Source organism: Zonotrichia albicollis, chromosome 11, assembly GCF_047830755.1.
Source record: "Zonotrichia albicollis isolate bZonAlb1 chromosome 11, bZonAlb1.hap1, whole genome shotgun sequence".
NCBI classification, from domain to species: Eukaryota; Metazoa; Chordata; class Aves; order Passeriformes; family Passerellidae; genus Zonotrichia; species Zonotrichia albicollis.
The window spans coordinates 12941552-12960896 of record NC_133829.1 but is presented as its reverse complement, the minus strand read 5'-3'; the positions used below and the strand labels follow the sequence as shown (position 1 = coordinate 12960896).

Sequence of the window (19345 nt, the reverse complement as noted above, 5' to 3'; positions counted from 1 at the left end):
GTGTTGACTTAGCCAAAAGGAGTTGCTTCTGAAGAATTGTTCTGTTAGTTGTTCTGTAAATAGCAGTAAATAAGCAATTAATTAGCAGGTTTTGTATTACTTTCCCTTGTTTTTGAGCAAGAAAATCCAACAACTGATCAATTTCTTAGCTATTAGCTGCTGAGTATCTATTGATCTTCCACTTCAGTTGGCTCAACATTGTGAACTCCTCAAGTTGTAGATGCTCAAAATAACGTTGGTGCTCTGTGCATCAGACATTAGCTTGTGACTGCTCAGACTGTTGGGATAAAAGTGTTCTCACCTGCTTAAACTTATTTTGTGTTTTTTTTTTTTTTTGATTTTGATTTCTTTTTCTTACCACACATGAACTTGTACAACTTTGCAAATGCTTTGTTCTGTTAAAGTGAGTCAGGAAGCAAAAGTTGGTTTGGGAATTTGCTATTGCAGTCAAATTTTTTAAGGCTGTCCCAAACTAGTTGTATTGACTTGAACTTTGTTAGTCCAATAATTGATATGGCTTCCAGCTGCATGCCAGTCAATTTGTATGCTTAATTCTATTTGAGCGTGTCATATTTATTTTCATTGAAACATTTTTTTTCTGAATTAGGTTAAAGCAAAGTTATTTTAAGTAAAACTTCAACCAATGAAAACAGGCTATTGACCTAAGTTGACAAGGCAGATCCATCTTTCTTTGCATACAGAAATAAAAGGGCTATGTGAAGTATTTCTGGGTATTTTTAGAAGTTGATCTATGAACTAGAGTTTGATTTAACCAGGATTTTTTTCTCACTTTAGTCGCTTAAAATTGATGTTCTCTTGTTTTTAGCCATTTCTGCATTTGAGATCCAGCCACTTTCAACTGAAGTCCAAGAAGGTGGAGTAGCTCGATTTGCCTGTAAAATAACTGCAAACCCTCCTGCCACTGTGACATGGGAAGTGAATAGAACAACCTTACCCTTAGTCATGGACAGGTATGTAGGGTTACACATTTTAGAATGTATTTTATTCTTTGCTATCATTTTGGTCCTGCTGCAAGAAAAAAATCTGGATACTTCCATTGCCAATACATTAAAAAGGTTCCATGTCAGCTATTGAAATAGCTGGTCATAGATATGTTGCTAATGAATTTTAAATAGGTGTTATGAGTGCAGGCCAGAGTCACCCTCTGTTATCTGCACAGCAATCACTGGTCTGAGTTCTTACTGGTGAATTTTGTATGAAGTCACCCTCAGGAGCAGGCATTGCAGCGGGGAATGGAATGGGTCAGCTTTGGCTCTGGGGGTTGCTTGAACTAGTGGGGTTGCTTTCACTCAAGAATTGATGCTGAACTTGTTTTCTTTAGAGGGACAATAAAGAATTATATATACAGAAAATTGAGATAAAACACATGAAACCAGGGAAATTCTATGTTAAGGGGGACTTCTCATGAACTGATGAACTTGAAGAATGTAGTTTGCTCTCTGCTAGATTCTTTTTCATGTCCAGTTTGTGTTCATTGAACTGACTCCTGTGCTTTTTGACTTGTAACTCCATTTGAAGGTGTCTAAGATACCCTTCATGTAAAAGAAGAAAAAAAGAGAAACTAAAAACTGAAACCCTGGGTGGGTTTCTGGGAACTGTACACCAGTTATGCCCATATATCAGAAACTGCTGGGAAAAGTCAGCCAACCTGAACAGTATGGATGTAGTAGCAGGTTAAAGAAGGCTGGGATGGTTGATTCTGGGGGTGAGAAAGATCTGCTTGTTGAAAGTAAATTCCTCTGCTCTCATTGTGGTGCTGAGGGGAATTTTGCCTGTAGTTCAGAAAGGCAGGAAGGTGAGTCATGTATTGGGAATGTTTCTGAGTCTCCAGCCTGCTGTTCCCGGGTCAGTGTAGCAATGACTGTTTGTAAATCAAGGAGTTAATTCCCTGACCGTGTTCACTGGCTGAATGTTTATCTACATTTTTTATTTTTGGTTTCTGTGGCAGGATAACTGCTCTGCCTACAGGAGTGCTTCAGATCTATGGTGTTGAGCAGAAGGATGCTGGGAATTACCGATGTGTTGCCACAACTGCAGCCAGTAGACGTAAGAGTACCGAGGCAGTGCTGAGTGTTATTCCAGGTATTTACTACATGAGATTTCCTTTCAGTGGCACGATCTTCCTTTTCTTACAGTATAGCAAAAACACTTAAAAGCCTTAAAAAACTATAGTTGAACCACTTGTCCAAATAATTTTGCTTGCTTTTATCTTGTGCTAAAATATTGTTCAATGTAAGTTTCCCCAATCAACATCCCAAAAAAAACCCTGTTTCATTTAATATTTGAGTTTTTGTTCAACGGTGCTCACTTCTTATCTTTTTTTTTTTTTTTTTTTAATCTCTCCAAAGCTTCAGACTTGAAGCCTTTTCACAAGCCATCTATAATAGCTGGTCCTCAAAACATTACAGCATCTCTTCATCAAACTGTCATATTGGAGTGTGTAGCCACAGGGAATCCAAAGCCAATCATCTCCTGGAGCCGGTTAGGTAGGTCTTAAAATTACAGCATGCCAACTTCAGCCTGTGGAGAGGAAGTAAAACTGGAAAGCAAGGATTTGAGCAATTAGGTTTCTGTACTGAGGCTTTGTGCAGTAGGTAACCATTAGCAGGTTAAGGTAGGATGAGTGAAGCACTTTCAGTTCTGTGCTTCAGTGCTGCTGTCAAAAGCCCCGAGGTTTTCTGAAGCTTTGGACTCCCTGCTTCTGCTGTCAGTCTGCGCTGCCCCGGGCACAGGGACAGGCAGGGTGGTGGCTGGAGTAGAACTGGGGGTGGGGGCAGGTTGGGATGGCTGTTTCCATTCCATCAAACAGACCTGTTAAGAGTTCCTTTCACTCTTCTTAGAAGCCCTGTGAGAATGTGGTTTGCACCTGGTGCTAATGGGCCATTTGGACTATGAATAGATAAACCCAGGACAGTCAGCTTGGAAGGGGAGAAGAGGGAATGCAGCAAGTATAATAACATTGAGCAGTGCATCACATTTTTTTCATGAAAACTGCTTTCTGTTTTCATTCCAACATGTACCTAAATGTGGAAGTCAGGACTGTATGTGTAGAAGCAAACCATGAAAATTTTTCCTTCATTTTTATTTCTCAAAGTGTAAGAAATAAATGTATCTTTCCTGGTTGATTCAGTGGCTTTTACAGACAAACAAGTAGGAAAAAAGTTCACATTATAGTTGTAGAGAATTTGGTGTGAAAATAGGAGAAAGTACATGGTGCTCAAGTGAGTTAGGTTTATCTGCAGTGTAATTCAGGACATGGTTGATCACTGTTTGTAAAGATGATGTGGTAGTTGGTAGGGATGAACCGAATCAGAGTGCTAGGCAGATGGGAGGCTAACTTCAACTGAGGTGAATTCCAGACGTAAACCACATAAGAAGTGGTGAGGCCCAGCCATCTGAATGGTCAAGTAGCTAGTGAAGAGCAAAGTAAATGCAAAATGGAAACCTCTGAAAGTTCAGTTGTGATTTCCTTTGCATTTTTTGACTTTTATATATTCTAATCTAAGCCATCACTGCATAGACAGCCCAATTTAGGTTAGTTACTTAGATGAACAGCCTTGTAACCCCCTTGATCTGCTCTCTCCCACAGACCACAAGCCCATTGATGTGTTCCACACGCGGGTCCTGGGCAACGGGAACCTGCTGATCTCGGACGTGCGGGTGCAGCACTCTGGCGTCTACGTCTGCCGCGCCACCATCCCCGGCACGCGCAACTTCACCGTGGCCATGGCCACCCTCACCGTGCTGGGTGAGCCCCTTCCCTTGCAGTGTGGCTGCCCTCCTGAGCCCTGCTGGGTGCTGGGCTGGTGGTTTATCTCAAACATCATGTGCCAGGGGCTGCAGGGAGGCTGCAGAGATTGAGCAGATCACAGAACTGTGGCTGCGTTCTTCTGGCTGTTGACTTAGATGGGAAGTGTCAGATACTCCAGATCTGAGTTGTGAACTGGCACTTGGAGATACCCAGGTGCAATGTTTGCTCTGGGAAGACAGGCTTTCAACACAGAAAAGAACCCTGTAACCAAGCAGAAATATGTAACATGTATTTGTGAGAGAACAGTATGTCATATTCTGGAGTTTGATTTGTTTGTATCCATAAATGCATGAACAAAAGTACTATCTGTGCAGATAGGGTGTCTTTGAACATATGTGCTTTGTTCAAAGGAATGTGCTTTCTGCTTGTGGACATGTGTGTTTGAGTGGCTTGAGGAGAGAGGTTTTTATTTGGGAAACTAATTATTATTATAATTATTATTATTGTTATGACTGTCTTTGCATTTGTAGAGGCTTGATTTTTTAAACTATTTTTTTCCTCTTGTAACTTATCTGTAGCTCCACCTTCATTTGTGGAATGGCCAGAAAGCTTAACAAGGCCTAGAGCTGGTACTGCTCGTTTTGCTTGTCAAGCAGAAGGAAATCCTGCCCCCAAAATTTCATGGTTGAAAAATGGAAGGAGAATACACTCCAATGGTAGAATAAAAATGTACAACAGGTAAGATTGCAGTTGCTGTAGGTGAGCTGTGCTAGTGATGTGATACCAAAAGAGGACATTGCAGTAGAAAATCAAGATAGAACTCAAGTCAGCCTGCAATGGGGCATTAAATGTAGTGATGGATGCACATTAATCAACACTGAAAATCAGTAAGGCTTATTATACCAGGCATCATTATTATTATTATTATTATTATTATTATTATTATTATTATTATTATTATTATTATACCAGGCATGACAAGCTTAAGGGTCAGCTTTTTGCAGTGAAGTTTTGTTTTCACTGTGCCTGGCTTTGCAGGCACAAACAGAAACATGACAGGTTTTGCAGAATGCTTCAAGGTGCTAAATTTCACTGCTGAGCATCCATTTGTAATAGAGGAATTTGTGGCATGTAAGTCAATTATACTAAACTTAGGAAACAGAGGCAAACATAACTGTTTCACTTATGTGTAGCTAAGTTTATCTAAGATGTGAGCTTCTTTTCCACCTCTTTTTCTTCCTTTTGGACACAGTAAATTGGTGATTAACCAGATCATTCCTGAAGATGATGCCATTTACCAGTGCATGGCTGAGAACAGCCAGGGCTCCATTCTGTCCAGGGCCAGGCTGACAGTGGTGATGTCAGAGGACAGGCCCAGTGCTCCTTACAACGTCCACGCTGAAACCATGTCCAGCTCAGCAATCCTGCTGGCCTGGGAGAGGCCGCTCTACAACTCAGACAAAGTGATTGCATACTCTGTGCATTACATGAAAGCTGAAGGTAAGCAGTTGGATTTCAATGCCATCTCATGATTTGAATGTGACAAGAGCTTGAATGTCCTTGCAAAGACTGTCAGATGTGCATGGCTCCTATTCAGGGCTGCATCAGAGCACTCCAGCATATCAATGCATACTGCAGTCAACAGAGGGAAAAGTGCTTTTTCCACATCATCTCATTTTGGGACTGTGTTCTTCCAACTTACCTGTGTCTGATGGCTCCAGTGAGCAGATCCTGAAGTTGGACAGAACCTTGGAAGCTGTGCCCTCTGTAGTGCTCTCTGGATTTCCCTCTGTCCTCAGCAGGAATTTCTGCCTTTCCTCTCAGTGTGTGCATGGCAGGAAAGAAGAGAGCATGCAGCAGAGTCCTGGAGGCTTACAGAGCTGAACTTCTCACCACAGACTGCTCTTCTGTCTAGATCCCCAAATTCTTGTCACTTTACTGGCTTTCATATATTTTGGAGTGGAATAGTTGATACTTTGTCTTCACTACCTTCTCTTAAAATGAATATCGGCCAAATGGTAAAATCTACTCTTCTCTCATCCCTTGGTCTCCTGCAATGAGAAAAGTTATTCAAATGCTGGATGGCCATGAGTGGCTTATCCCAGTGTCTGAAATGATATACAAGTTCCTGTATAGAATGGAATGGGTAGTTGGAATAAAAATGAGTAACTAGACATTTTAAAATCCCTTAGTATTATGTAATTGCTTTGAGTTAAGGTAATTTAAGGTGGTACGAAACAGCCATTTTTCAAGAGCAGAAGGTGATGGCTTAATGACTTGAAAAATTGTTAGTGCATGGCTTCCAGTGAGGTGCATTGCAACCCTGTTTTCTTGGAGTGATTTCTGTTTCCACTGCTATTCAGTAAGTGGTTTATTCAAGGACAGGACTGCAGATGCTCAGCCCTGTGTGGAATACCAGCCTGCCATCTGCTAAGCAGAGGACAGGAAGGACAGCTTAATTACTCTAATGCTGATGCAGGAATAGCCACATTTGCTTTTGCAAGTGGGATATTTCAGGACACAGGAGAATTTTGTCTGGAGGAAGGAAGGAAGGAAAGAGTTTTAAAAGATAATGAGAACAAGAGGGGTGGGAAATTACCCCCTACTCTTTCAGTCACTGAGGTATTGTGCTCACAATCCCCTCTTAGAGCTAATATGAATAAAGTCACACTGGATAATTTATCTGGGTAATTGTGGAGAGCAGAGACCAGATAACTTCAAAGAAACTGGGAAAGTGTCCTTAGGGAAGTTTGTGCAGGAGATAATCTTGCAGAGTAGGGAAAGGAGGTATCTTCTGGAATATGTTTTTTGCAAAATGATTTTGCAGTCCCTGCCTTATTTGCTTGCTTATCCAAAGGTTGTATTTTGTGAAATGAGATTATAGCTTGTCTTGGTGTAAAAAACAAAACAAACTTCAAACAAAAGCAAGCAGTCAAACAGAAACCTCTGAATTATTTGAACATACTTTCCCAAATACCCATTTTTTTCATCTTTCCTGACTGACTTGTGGTATTTATTTTATTTAATATAATGTTGTTGTGCATCCTTTCACATTAGTGAAAAAATCCACACAAGGAGAGTGGAGAAGGCTGTGTAAAGAGGAATAATTACAGTGGTGGGATTCAAATGTAGGTGATCTGCATGTAATTTTGTAACATGATTTCACAGTATCAGAAATTTGTATCAGAACTTAAACGTTGCTTTTGTCTTATTTTATAGAAAAATGTTGAACTTGACGGGCTAGTGGACTGCAATTCTGTAAAAATAATAACTTTCTAAGTGATAGAGTGGTAGCCTATAAACCTTTCTGAGGATCTTGCTCTCATATCAGAGGCATTTTGAAAGTCTAGAAAATGCCTTTGTGAAAAATTATCACATCAACCATCTCTCTAATGTAAATTTAGAAACAACTGCATTTAAATAAATGAAAATTAAACATTAAGCAAAATATTTTTATGAGATTCACACTGTACCAGGTTGGTTCTAACATAGACTGTTGACATTGTCAACATCTTATTTACTCTCTAAGAATTCTAGATAATTATGTATTAATGTAAATATTATGTATTAATGTATTGCTTTCGTTATTCCTTTCAGCTTGTCTTTTCCCGTTCCACCCTCACACCCTGTTTCTGACCATAATGAAGGTTAAAAATTATCTCAGATACATCTGACCTGACTAGGTTTTATCTTTGCTTGAAGCTTCTTATGAACATAAATGTGTAAACAAAAAAGTTACAGATGTATTGCTCTCTTCCTTTAGTTAGGAACCTCCTTTGCAAGTGTGAGGAAAGAACATAGCATTGCCAAAGGAAAGCAATGTTTGCCAAGTCTCCTGAGTTGGCATAAACTGATGTTTATGATTCCATAAACTTTATGGAAAGCAAAACTGGATAATGCATGAATTGTACGCAGTTTTAAAGAGGTTTTTTGTAGACATCACAGTGTGGTAGGTGCTTTGAATACAAAAGATGCCATCACTTATTGTTACATTTCACAAATCACATATTCTGATGTTTCACTTTAGAAACAACTTCAGGTTCTCTTCCCTGTATAAAAAAAGTTAGTGTTTTAATCAAGCTAGTTGAGAAAACTAACAGGTGTGGGTTTTGTGTGTTTGTTTTTTGTTTCTTTTAGCAGAATATTTTACATTCAAATTGGGGTCATAGTAGCAAGAAGAATAAGGGTCTGATGAGCGTGCATGTTGGAGTGTGTTAATTCCTTGTTAGTGATTTAGAAAAGGCACAAAGGGGACACTGATTGTGGTGGAAGGCAAGCCTTGTTCTCTATTATGGCTGTTTCATTAGGGCCTCTGCATGAGGCCCAGCAATCCATTCAGTGAGAGAACAAGTCCTTTTAATTTGAGCTCAAGGATCTTGTTTAGCAGGTCAGAAATCGTGCCTTGCAATTCCTAATTAACAAGTCATTAACTAGTCTGTTGTGAGATGCTCGTAATCTTGTCTAATTAAAATGCTATCAAGTTAATTCATAAATGTGGGAAAACTTAATGGTGGAATTTGCCTTTGGTTTTGTTTATAAATTCAGTTGTGAAGAGGAGGAGCTGGCTCTTACAGAGTTTTGATTAAGTTGACGTGCACTTGGTGTGAATTGTTCCTTAACACAGCAGCTTTCACCACACTTGCTCCACTTTATAGCCTTCCTCTATAGGAATAAAGCCCAACAAAGGCAAGGACTGCTGCATGCATTGCTATGCATACTTTAGTGTGAATTGCTGACAATTTTTTTCTTTTTTTCTTTTTTTATTTTTTATCAACTTGCTAAGGAGCCAAACATTTTTGAAGATTCTGGTCTGTTCTTATTCGCCTTTCTCCAAATTAAAGTAAAAAACGTGTCAATCAAATGTAATAGTACTTGCAGGGCTAAAATGAGATCCTTTTGCTGAATAAATTCTTTTTGTTTGTTTCTTTTGGGGGGCAGGAGGGTGTTTGTTTTGTTTTTGATGGAGTGGAGCCCTCACATTCCTCACAGTCTGCTATAGAAAGGCTCTGTAAATAGGTTTTGAAAAAAAACGCCTGACTCTAAACAAATAGATTTAGAAGCTGGGTATGAATGATAAGGCTATTAGAGCTTGTCTGTTGTGTTACTGTACAGTGAGCACAGTTTGTTGTGACTAATGCTAAATAGGGTTTAGAGTTGCATTCAGCATCCCTTATTGAGGAAAATCCTGAAACACCACGACCTATACTGCAGCTAGACACAGTTACTGCTGTGCATAAAAGAGCTTTTTGAACAGGGTTTTAAAAATAGAGGCAGGCTGGGGAAGAACATGAAAGTAACTTCATGAGATCTTAAAGCCAAGATACTGTGATGTTCGAGGATTTTCAGCAATTTTTGTTTGTCTAACCCTTGTTTTATACCAGGCTTAAATAATGAAGAATACCAAGTGGTGATTGGAAATGATACAACCCATTACATCATTGATGACTTGGAGCCAGCCAGCAACTACACCTTCTATATTGTGGCTTACATGCCTTTGGGAGCCAGTCAGATGTCAGATCATGTCACTCAGCACACCCTTGAAGATGGTAAGAAGTTATTTTGGTGAATGTTCTTATCTTCACTGAGTCAAACTGTGCAGTCCAGTGGTAGCAGTTCTTGAGGGTTTTGAATTTCTCTTGGTACCAGTGAGACTTCTGGATACCACAGTGCAAGGCAGCAGCTCACAAAAGGAATGAGAATAAAATAACATTCTGGCAGAGCAGCACTGTGTATTACACAGTCTCTTTCTGTGCTGAAAGACATTTCATTAAATCATGTTAATAACTATTCTAGATCTTTGAGAACTCCTTTCATGATGAGAATTTGACAGCAGCCTAGGATTTAGGCTACTGTCAAATTTTTTAAAGATTTTTTTTAAATTAACCTGTTGTTTTGTTTTGGGTTTTTTGTGTCTGTCTGCCTTTTGTAGTAGAATCAGAATTTTGTAAAAGACCCCGCTGACTATTTCTGCGCAATGATTTAATTAATCTGAACATCATGGCAACAACACACTGTTTAGTGTAGATCATTAGATCTGATTAATAAGTTCTGACAGGGTTAAGCTTTGGCAGCATGGAACAGTGCCATTTCTAGCTGTCTGCAGGTCACTTTATCAGGACCCTCATTACATGGTAAGGGGAAGAAAACATGCACCAAGTGTTTGGCTGCAGGTTGTTGTCTGGGCCCTGGGTTGGAGCTGCTGCACCAAACCCTGACAGGCAGTGTGTCACACCAGTCAGGTGCTGATTGCCTTTGATTGCTGCTGGCAGCAATAAGAGAAGAAATGGCCTTACAGAAAAAAGTTTGATGGCCTTACAGAAAAAAAGTTTGCTTAAGCTGTTCTGCATGCAGCAGGTGAGAAGTGTCCAATTATCATTAAGAATCTACAGAACTTGCTGGATTATTTAGTTTTACATTCCTGGTATCTCATTATAGTCTAAGGTATCAGACAAGAATTTTGTCTTTTCCCTGAGCTCAAAAGCTTTGTCTTTGCCTTTTTTAGTTCCCTTGAGAGCTCCTGAGATCAGTCTGACGAGCAGGAGCCCTACAGACATTCTCATCTCTTGGCTGCCAATCCCCGCCAAGTACCGGCGGGGGCAGGTGGTGCTGTACCGCGTGTCCTTCAGGCTGAGCACCGAGAGCAAGGTGCAGGTGCTGGAGCTGCCGGGCACCGCTGCCGAGCACCTGCTGGAGGGGCTGAGGCCCGACAGCCTCTACCTGGTGCGTATCACTGCGGCCACCAGGGTGGGCTGGGGAGAGGCGTCCCTCTGGACCTCGCACCGCACCCCCAAAGCCACCAGCGTCAGAGGTAAGGCTCGGCAGCTGGGCACTCAGCAGCACGGGCGTTGGGCTTGGTGGATTTCTAAATTTGCTTAATTCAAATTGTGTAGAGCAGAAGAAAATGAGGCTCGAAGCTAAAGCATCTGAGCAGCTCACAAACATGAACGAGAGTTTCCTGGGCCATTTTGATCAGTGTAAAATACATTTCTGCAAACTGGAACGCTGCACATTAGCATTGTAATGTTCTAATAAAGGATCTCGGTTGTTTCATGTGTGTTTGTACTGCATGCATCTTTTGAATATGCAAATTGACTTGATACATGAAGTCTAATTTGTTATAATTGAGCTTTGAATTTTATTATCATTTAGTAATGTCATGCAGAAGAACATTCATCTTCACAAAATAGCTTGAAAACTATTCAGATTTGAGTTTTTAACTTTATTCCTTAAGCTTGAAAACTATGCAGATTTGAATTTTTAACTTTATTCCTTAGCTGTAGTTCACATCCTTCTGCTTTGGATTTAATAGAGTTTTGACTGCTATAGTGAATTATTAACACTTGATGAAGTGGGATGGTATATCGTATTTGGGTTAATCGTATTTGCTTTGGCTCGCTTTAAAGCAGGAAGGAACTTTGTAATTATCTTTGGAATGTTTTCATTTTTGCTTGAAAAGAACTACCTCATAAATTTATTTACTTGTTTATTCAGATGCAGAATTAAAAGCTTTTTCTCTTCTGTTGTATTCTAAATTAAGTTGTTAGATTTAGGTTATAGGGAGTCAGGTATCATAGGAAAGAAATAATTACATGACTTACACAGATGAGATAGAATCAAAGTCTAAAGTGAAGTTTGGACTGATAGACATCCAGATTTTTGCATGAAAAATGCTTTTTCTAGAACACAAGACTATTTTCTGTCTGTGTTTCTGTAACCCCAGCCCCGAAGTCTCCCGAGCTGCGTTTGGAGCCCATGAACTGCACGACCATTGCTGTGCAGTGGCAGCAGGATGCCGAGGACCCCGCTGCTGTGCAGGGCTACAAACTCTACTACAAGGAAGAGGGGCAGCAGGAGAATGGACCCATTCTGCTGGATGCCAGTGACCTGGAATATACTGTCAGTGGTTTGGGTGAGTGTACAAAATTCTTCCCAACTCTTTTGGAAGACAGTGACACCTTAGAGAGCTTAACTCACTAGACCTGCAAGGCAGCAGAGTTAGGTTGGCCACCTGTTTTCCCAGCAATAAGCTTTGCAGTCTTGAGTTAGGCTGCTGAGGGAATAATCCTCTCACAAAATATGTGTTGCACTTAGATAACCAGATCTTGTAAATCATGTATAAGCTGGAAGGACACCCAACCACTTATCACAAGATACTTATTACAAGAACTTAGTTAGCAAATACTGCTAGTAAATGACATGTCTTTTTAATATTCACTTTAATATGCAGGTTTTTAATATTTTTGGTGTTTATGCCTGATCTAGGAACAGTGAAAGATTAATACAAAACACCAAAGCTTTTTCTCTGCTATTTTTAGCCTCTTTCTGTCTTACTTGCAGCCTTTGTCGTAGGTATACTGCATGACAAGCACTGCTTGTTCAACATAGAAGCAAGTAGCTCTTGTGCATGTTATAATCCTGTTAATATTTTTAAGGAGTACTGGTAAATATTTGCAGGACTGAGCACAGAGCTTGCTGAGTACCACTGGAGTCCTTCCACCTGACTCCCTTTCCTCCTGTAGCTCTTGCAATGTGTGTTAGTACAGATCTGTTGGGATCATCCCAAGGTAGAAGGTACTTTGTTTCATGCAGAACTGAGAATTTCTTTCATCAAAAGATGCGTTCTATCACATAATCAGCAAAAGTAAAATAGGACTTGACACTTGCTGTTTGAACTGTGTTGAGATAGTTTATTTGGAGGTATTGTGGAGAATTAATCTTGACTAAGTTATCAAAGTTGACCTGCAGTCTTAACTAGGTCAAATGCCTTCCTGACCATGCTCAAGTATTCTCATCTGCTGCATACAGTTGAGATACAATTTTAGGGGAGATTTGAGAGGAGTATTCTGGTCTGTTAACTGGACAACTGACCATCTGTGACCATTTCCAGCCAGAGCATCTGGCAGTGGCCGACTGTTTAACAGAGCTGTGAGACAAAAGAGCACCTCTGAGAGCCCAGAAAGGATGTGGTGTCTGTGTGTCCTGGGACAGAAGTGCATAAATCTTCTTCTTATTATGCAATAAAAAGCTGTAATTTCAAACATGTGCCAACTTATTAACAATGTGATCTACATGATATGGATTTTCTCAGCCCACTAATAGTCTTCAGATGAAAATACTATTTTACAGAATTTTATTAAAATGTATATTATCTGTGTCATTTTTGTTAGATTTTCTTTCTATTAAGCAGGTAGACAGATGGGAAAATGAAAGAAAAGTGAGTTTGGAAATTACAACTTTCACACGGTCACAGCTGACTGAATTGTAAGAAGGAAGAATTCATGTCCTTGAGTAACCATTCAGTCATGATTCATGTGATGTGTTGAGTGTTTATTCTTTATCATAATTCTCAGTATCTAAATATGGTGACCAAAACATGATACATTCCATATACTCTGATTGCTGTAATTTATATTTTTCCTATCTACATAATTTGTGCTGCTGGAGTCTGGTTTCACTGAAGAGTAGTTTTTGGTTTTTTTTTTTTTTTAAATGGGATGTATTGAGTTACTTGAAGTATATATCGGATATGAACTTTCCTAAGTTTCTTTGCTGGCTTCTTTCTTTTTTTTTCTTTATAGCATTTATAGTAAAAAGCATTCATCACTACAGCTACAAAAGACTCAGCTCAGGAAAATTGATTAGGTCATGTTTTTCCAGTGCTAAGACGATTACTTACACTGCAGCTTGGAAAGCTCACAGAGACTTCTTGTAGTGATAGTGCCTGTCTGATTGCCCTTTGCCAAACTGCCTGCTTGAAATACTTGTGCATGCCAAATTATTTCTTAGAAAGCAGTCTACAGCCAATCTTCTGCCCCTGGCAGCTGCACACCTGGTGATTATAGCAGGTAGAATTATATGCAGTACATAAATCCACAAAGACTGTAGCCACATCCACACATTAAGAAGGTGATTTGTTCATCTTTTTATTTCTTGTGAATAATCCAAGTGGTTTGGACCAGTACATTTCTTTATTTATGCATTTAAAAATTAAAACTATTAGTTATTAGGAAGTGGTCCTACCTGGTACAATTTGAGGTGTGACAAGGCAAGCCACCACACTGGGGTTTGTGACTATGGTAAACTGATTTTTCATGAACTGGACAGAGGCTTTAAGCACTGATGTTCTGTCACCCATTTGCCTCTCCTGAGGACACTAAACTCCTGATTTATTGACAGAGTCTTTAAAATAAATGTCTTCATTATGAGCTACAGGAATTAGAATACTGCAAGTGTGAAACTTGAAGGGGAAAGGTGTGTGTTAAGACTTTTGATGTACTATATGTTGGATAATATGGTCAAAAGGAAGTGTTTTTCCTAATTTGAAAGAATATGCTCACAGTCCTAGGGGCTTCCCAGTGGTAAAGGAGGAGCAGTTTCTCGTGCATTATCTGTCGCCAGATAATATCTGCATACGGCTTCCAAACACTCCCTGTTCATGTCTTTGTCATGACTACAGCTGCCCTGCATTCCCCGTTCTTCTGCATAGTTAATAAACTGCAGATAGACTTCTAGTGACATTTAGAGCATGGCAGTACATCTGTCCATGGAACTTTCTGCAGATGTTGGTACAAATGCCAGTTGTGCAAGGTATGTGTATTAAAGAGGACATTTCACTTACCCTGTGGCAATTAGAGTGCATCACAAAATGAGAGTTCATGATTGTCTCTAACCAGAGAACATTAGCATTGTTATTACAAGCACTGTTGATTGCTTGTTTGTGGGTAGCTTTGATATAACTACTATAAATGATTGCAAATGTCTACAGGAGGACTCTTGATGGAAGTATAATTATGATAGATAAAGCAGAATCAGCACATTAGTGTGAAATAGATGACGATGTTTAAACATGGAATGTAGCAGTATGAATATTATGCTGCATATTTTTAGTCTCTTATTGGTTGTCTGAGACATGACCTCTCTTTCTCCAGTGTAGGTCCACCCAGTTACTTCTGTGTGTTTTTAAACTGGATTATTTACATGATAGTCACCATGTAAATAGAATTAAATGATCTGATCATTTATTCTCAAAATAAATATCCACAGTTTCACGTAGACATTTGTTTGTGTTAAAGGTCTTTGCATTTATTTTTCAATAGCAGGCCATTTCCTAGTCCAGTGTAAAATTCCATTATTACTTGAATGTGCCACAGGAGCAGACCCTTGGCTGCATACTGTGCATTTTTGCCTCTATTTTTAATTCCTCCATTTCTTCCTCCTGGTCTAGAGATTTTTCCCTCACAGAAAGTCTTTCATTGTGAGGCTTGATAAGTCTGCTGGTCTGAGGTAGTGGTTCAGGATGTGTGTTTAGAAGTTGAAGTGAGTTTTGCTGGTGGAAGAGTTTGTTGGGGAACCTTCTGGTTTTACATTACCCACTGGCATTTTTTTGTGCCCCAATCGAGTACTTTTGGAAAAAAAATTAGATTCTGTCATACTCATGTGTGTGATGTACTCCAAAAAGTTTGGTCTTAATCAGAAAAGCTTTCCTGTCAAAGCTCTTCTACGTTCTGCCTCTTCCCAGTTACAGAGAGGTGAAATAAAGCAAAGTGCATTTCCCTGTGTTGCTTGACCTGGACAATATTTCCAAGTGAAGAATTTGTCAAAGTCTGAATGACACAAAGGCACATTTTGTGACCCTGCATGGCACTCCCCTTTGGAAAGGGAGCTTCTGCTGAAGAATTAGCCAGCTACCTACTACACTTAGGATTCCCCCAGAGACTCGGCCTTCAGTGGTTTAATTTCCCTGGGATCTATTTATATTGTGTTACAGCCATGACTGCAGCTAAGCTTTAGTCCAGGGCAGCAAAGATGACAAGGTCATTCAACAGTCCATAGAAATTGAATAAGGATGTGTAAGAAGAGTCAGTGCAAAGAATTCCTCCAATTAAGCTGCCTGCTGCACATCACCCAAGCTTCTCTTGTAATGATCCTGTTAAAGTGCTTTAAAGTTTCATAAAGCAGCTGATAGGGTGGTGAGATAGCACACGGCAGTTTCATTTGCACCATATTGCAAATGAATATGCTGGAAAAATGTAAGTTTTAAAAACTTAATGGCATCTCTGACAGTGTTGATGCTATCTTTCTTAAGAACTGCAAATGCTGAAGTACTGAGAAGGAATACTAAGTGCATTTCATGTGTTAATGCAGTCATTTCTGAAAGCTGGGGCTGTAATTTCAGTTTTATCTCATGTTTTGTTGGTGTCAAAATGTAGTTTCACATGCTTGTATTTAACAGCTCTGGAAAATTTGTGTATATGGGAGTTGATACTGCTTTTTGTTTATAAGTTACTGTGGAAATTTAGTTTGGAATTCCCATAGAAATTCAAGGAGCCAGGCATTCCTACAGTCTCATGAAGTGATGTGAAAGAAACACAGCTTTTTCTTGAGAAATACTTTTTTTTTCATTGTTAACTGTTCTCAAATGGCATTAAAGAAAATATAATTTAGTATAACAGATGTACTTTTTTCCGCTTCAGGTATTTTACATCAGATCAGACATCTACAGTTAGTAAAATGCTGACCTGAACAAAAAAACAGCTCTGTTAAAAAAAGAATCAGAAATTGCTTTAGTTCTTAAAAAATATCAACTAAAAGCTCAGTTTTCCTGCTTGGAAAGCCAGATGATTGCACTGCCTGCTGTATATACCGTGGTCATGATATTTACATTGTTACATAATGGAAAGTGTGTAATAGCTCAGTAGGTGAGCAGGACAAATATTATAATTTATTTCCACTGTTTACAGCTGGGTCAGTCTAGTGTTTACTCCTGCTGATTACATCCTTAAACTAAACCTCTTATCTGTCAATTCTCCTGATTGTGTGTAACAGCCTTGCTACTACTACTTATCAGCTAAAACATAAGGGATTTGCTGAGAGGGGAGGAGGAATTGGTCAAATTGCACAGGAATAAAACCAAAAGCCCTGGAAGTCAACTGGGCATGTTTAAAATCAGCTAACTGTGACCCTTTTCTCTTCCCCAGCCATGGCAGATAATGTATATTTGTAGTTAACAAAGCCAAGCTCTTGCCTAGTCCTGCTATGAGAGTGCTTCTGTGGCACCTCAGTAAACAAGAGACGCACATTCCTGGCTCCAGTCATGAAAGACAGACCTGTCACCACTCTAAATGAGTCTGTCTTCCAAATGCAGACATGGCATATCGGCATATCATTTTTTCCTGTTCTTTTTTCCTTTCAGATTTTGAAAGTTAGATTATAGATTAGAAGAGAGAATGGAGGGAGCTTTATTACCCTGTGACTTTTTTACCTGTAAGATATCAAAGCAAATGCTTCTTTGATAAGCTTTTACCTCTTTTATATAAGAACCATATTGCATTTTACAGGCTGTAAATGCACACAGAGATCAAACTGGGTTTTGTGTTTTGTTGTGATTTACAAACTGCTGCATCGTGTTTTGTTTCCAGTGTATGGCAGTGCTAGTAATTTCTCCAGGCCTGTTTGTAGCTGAGAGCTCCCTTTAGGCTCAGATGTACCATCCATGCTTGTGGAATACCAGGCTGAGTGGCAGAGGCAGGGAAGGCATCAAATCTCTGTCCTGTGTGGCATTTCTGCTCATGCATTGTTGGTCTGTGTGCAGCTGGGCTGTACTGGGGGAGCAGCAGGAGGCTGCACAGGGCAGACACACTGACACAGGGTGGGCAGACACACTGACACAGGCTGGGCAGACACACTGACACAGGGTGGGCAGACACACTGACACAGGCTGGGCAGACACACTGACACGGGGTGGGCAGACACACTGACACAGGGTGTGCAGACACACTGACACAGGGTGGGCAGACACACTGACACAGGGTGGGCAGACACACTGACACAGGGTGGGCAGACACACTGACACAGGCTGGGCAGACACACTGACACAGGGTGGGCAGACACACTGACACAGGGTGGGCAGACACACTGACACAGGGTGGGCAGACACACTGACACAGGGTGGGCAGACACTGCTTCCAGACTCACCCACTGCCTTCGTGCCTTCCTTATGGAGGGAAAATACTGCACTGCTCTGCTTAGGTGAAACATTGATTCATCAGGGTTGTAAATTGAATTCTTACTGGGCAAAACTGAAGCTGATGTTGGAGTCTGTGGCCCTTTGTTGGAGCTTGCCAGCCTGGCTTCCATTGCATCAACTGTGTCTTGGGCAAAGTTAAGTCTTACTTAAAGCACTGAGTGGGAATCCCAGATAAATATCAGCTTGTTCTGAGTAGCTTTGCTGGGGAGTAGCCAGTTAACTGTCAGCTGCTAATGCTGCATACCTTCTGTGCAGTTCAAGTGACACATCTGTAAAAAACTGTAATGCCTTCCTTCCTGTGCAGTTCTGCCATTATTTGTTTTGCGTTGTGCAATATTGCAGATCTGTATCATTATTGCATATTTTCACTTTAATTTCTGTTCTTAAAAAGATTGCTTTGTCCTCTATGTTTTCTGTCAGAATTTAAATTTACCTCTATTAAAGAAATTGGATTTATGTGTTTTTCTAAACCACATCACAGTTACTTCTGCCCATATTTTTGTTTTTTTGAAAGTAAATGTTATTCTCATACAGTTCATTTCTAGTGGAAAGCTTTAATTAATTTTTAATGTCTTTGCCAATTTTAAATTACATCATCAACATCTAGGTTACCAATTTAGTCAGTAATCAACTGCACTGGAATACTGACATTTGTAACATCTGCATTAGCAGCATAACTTGTTTTGGTGTTGATTAAAATGCTATTTATGACAGACCCTTATGAAGAGGAATCCCTGGGCTTTCTTTTACTCAACAACAGACTCATGGAACGTTGAGTAAAAACTCTAAAACTCGTGGAAATGTAATAATTTGTCAGAATGATAAGCACCTAATCTTGGGTCAGAAAGATGCATTCTTTCTCTCTTATTTAAAAGCTTTCATGAAGAGGTAGGTAGGAAGGATTTGTGTTTTGGAAGGATTTTTATGTCTAACATATTTTTATGAAACCTTCTGGAACATGCTGTGGTCCAGTTTGACCTCAGTTATCTGGGCACATAGCCATGATAGCCTCATCTGAACATGCCTTGGCAGCTTCCCAAGTTAGTGGCTCTTTGAGGGGGAAGCACATGGCAAGGGAGTAGATCCTCAGTGCAGAATAAACATTGAGCGTACTGTCCTTAAAATCAAAATGAGGAGTGCTAAGACAAGTTAAGCCCTGCTCTAGAGGGATCCTGTGAGCTGTCAGGAGTGGGAAGTGTCACTGCCTGGGACAATGCCTTGTGGCAATGTTAAAGGTAATAATGTAAAGATAAGGGCTTTGCTAAGGCAACAGGAGCAATCGTGTTCCATGGGCCCACTCCAGCAGCATGGAGGGCTTTTGCCGATTTTTGAGACTTTGGCCTGTTTATCAACCCATAACTGAATTGCACACATTTTTCCCAGGGGATCAGATTAATTGTGTAATAACTCAAAGAACTGGAATCAAGGGTGCTTCAAAGTAGGAGGAGAAGATTTTTTGCACTCTGGCAAAATAACTTGCCAGCCTGCAGTGAAACAAAATGCGTTGTCCTCAGGGTATTTAAAGGTAAACTTTTCCACGGTGGGAA

At 40.0% G+C, this 19345-nt stretch overlaps 1 protein-coding gene across 1 annotated transcript in view; it reads left to right on the top strand.

Moving 5' to 3' along the window:
• The window catches only part of PRTG (protogenin), a 78184-nt gene that overhangs the window by 26497 nt on the left and 32342 nt on the right, over positions 1-19345 (top strand). The window contains 9 exon segments of the mRNA XM_074549388.1: positions 827-971; positions 1970-2103; positions 2370-2507; positions 3611-3769; positions 4351-4510; positions 5025-5272; positions 9154-9318; positions 10275-10580; positions 11493-11681. Of these exon segments, the coding sequence (XP_074405489.1) occupies positions 827-971; positions 1970-2103; positions 2370-2507; positions 3611-3769; positions 4351-4510; positions 5025-5272; positions 9154-9318; positions 10275-10580; positions 11493-11681 (1644 nt within the window).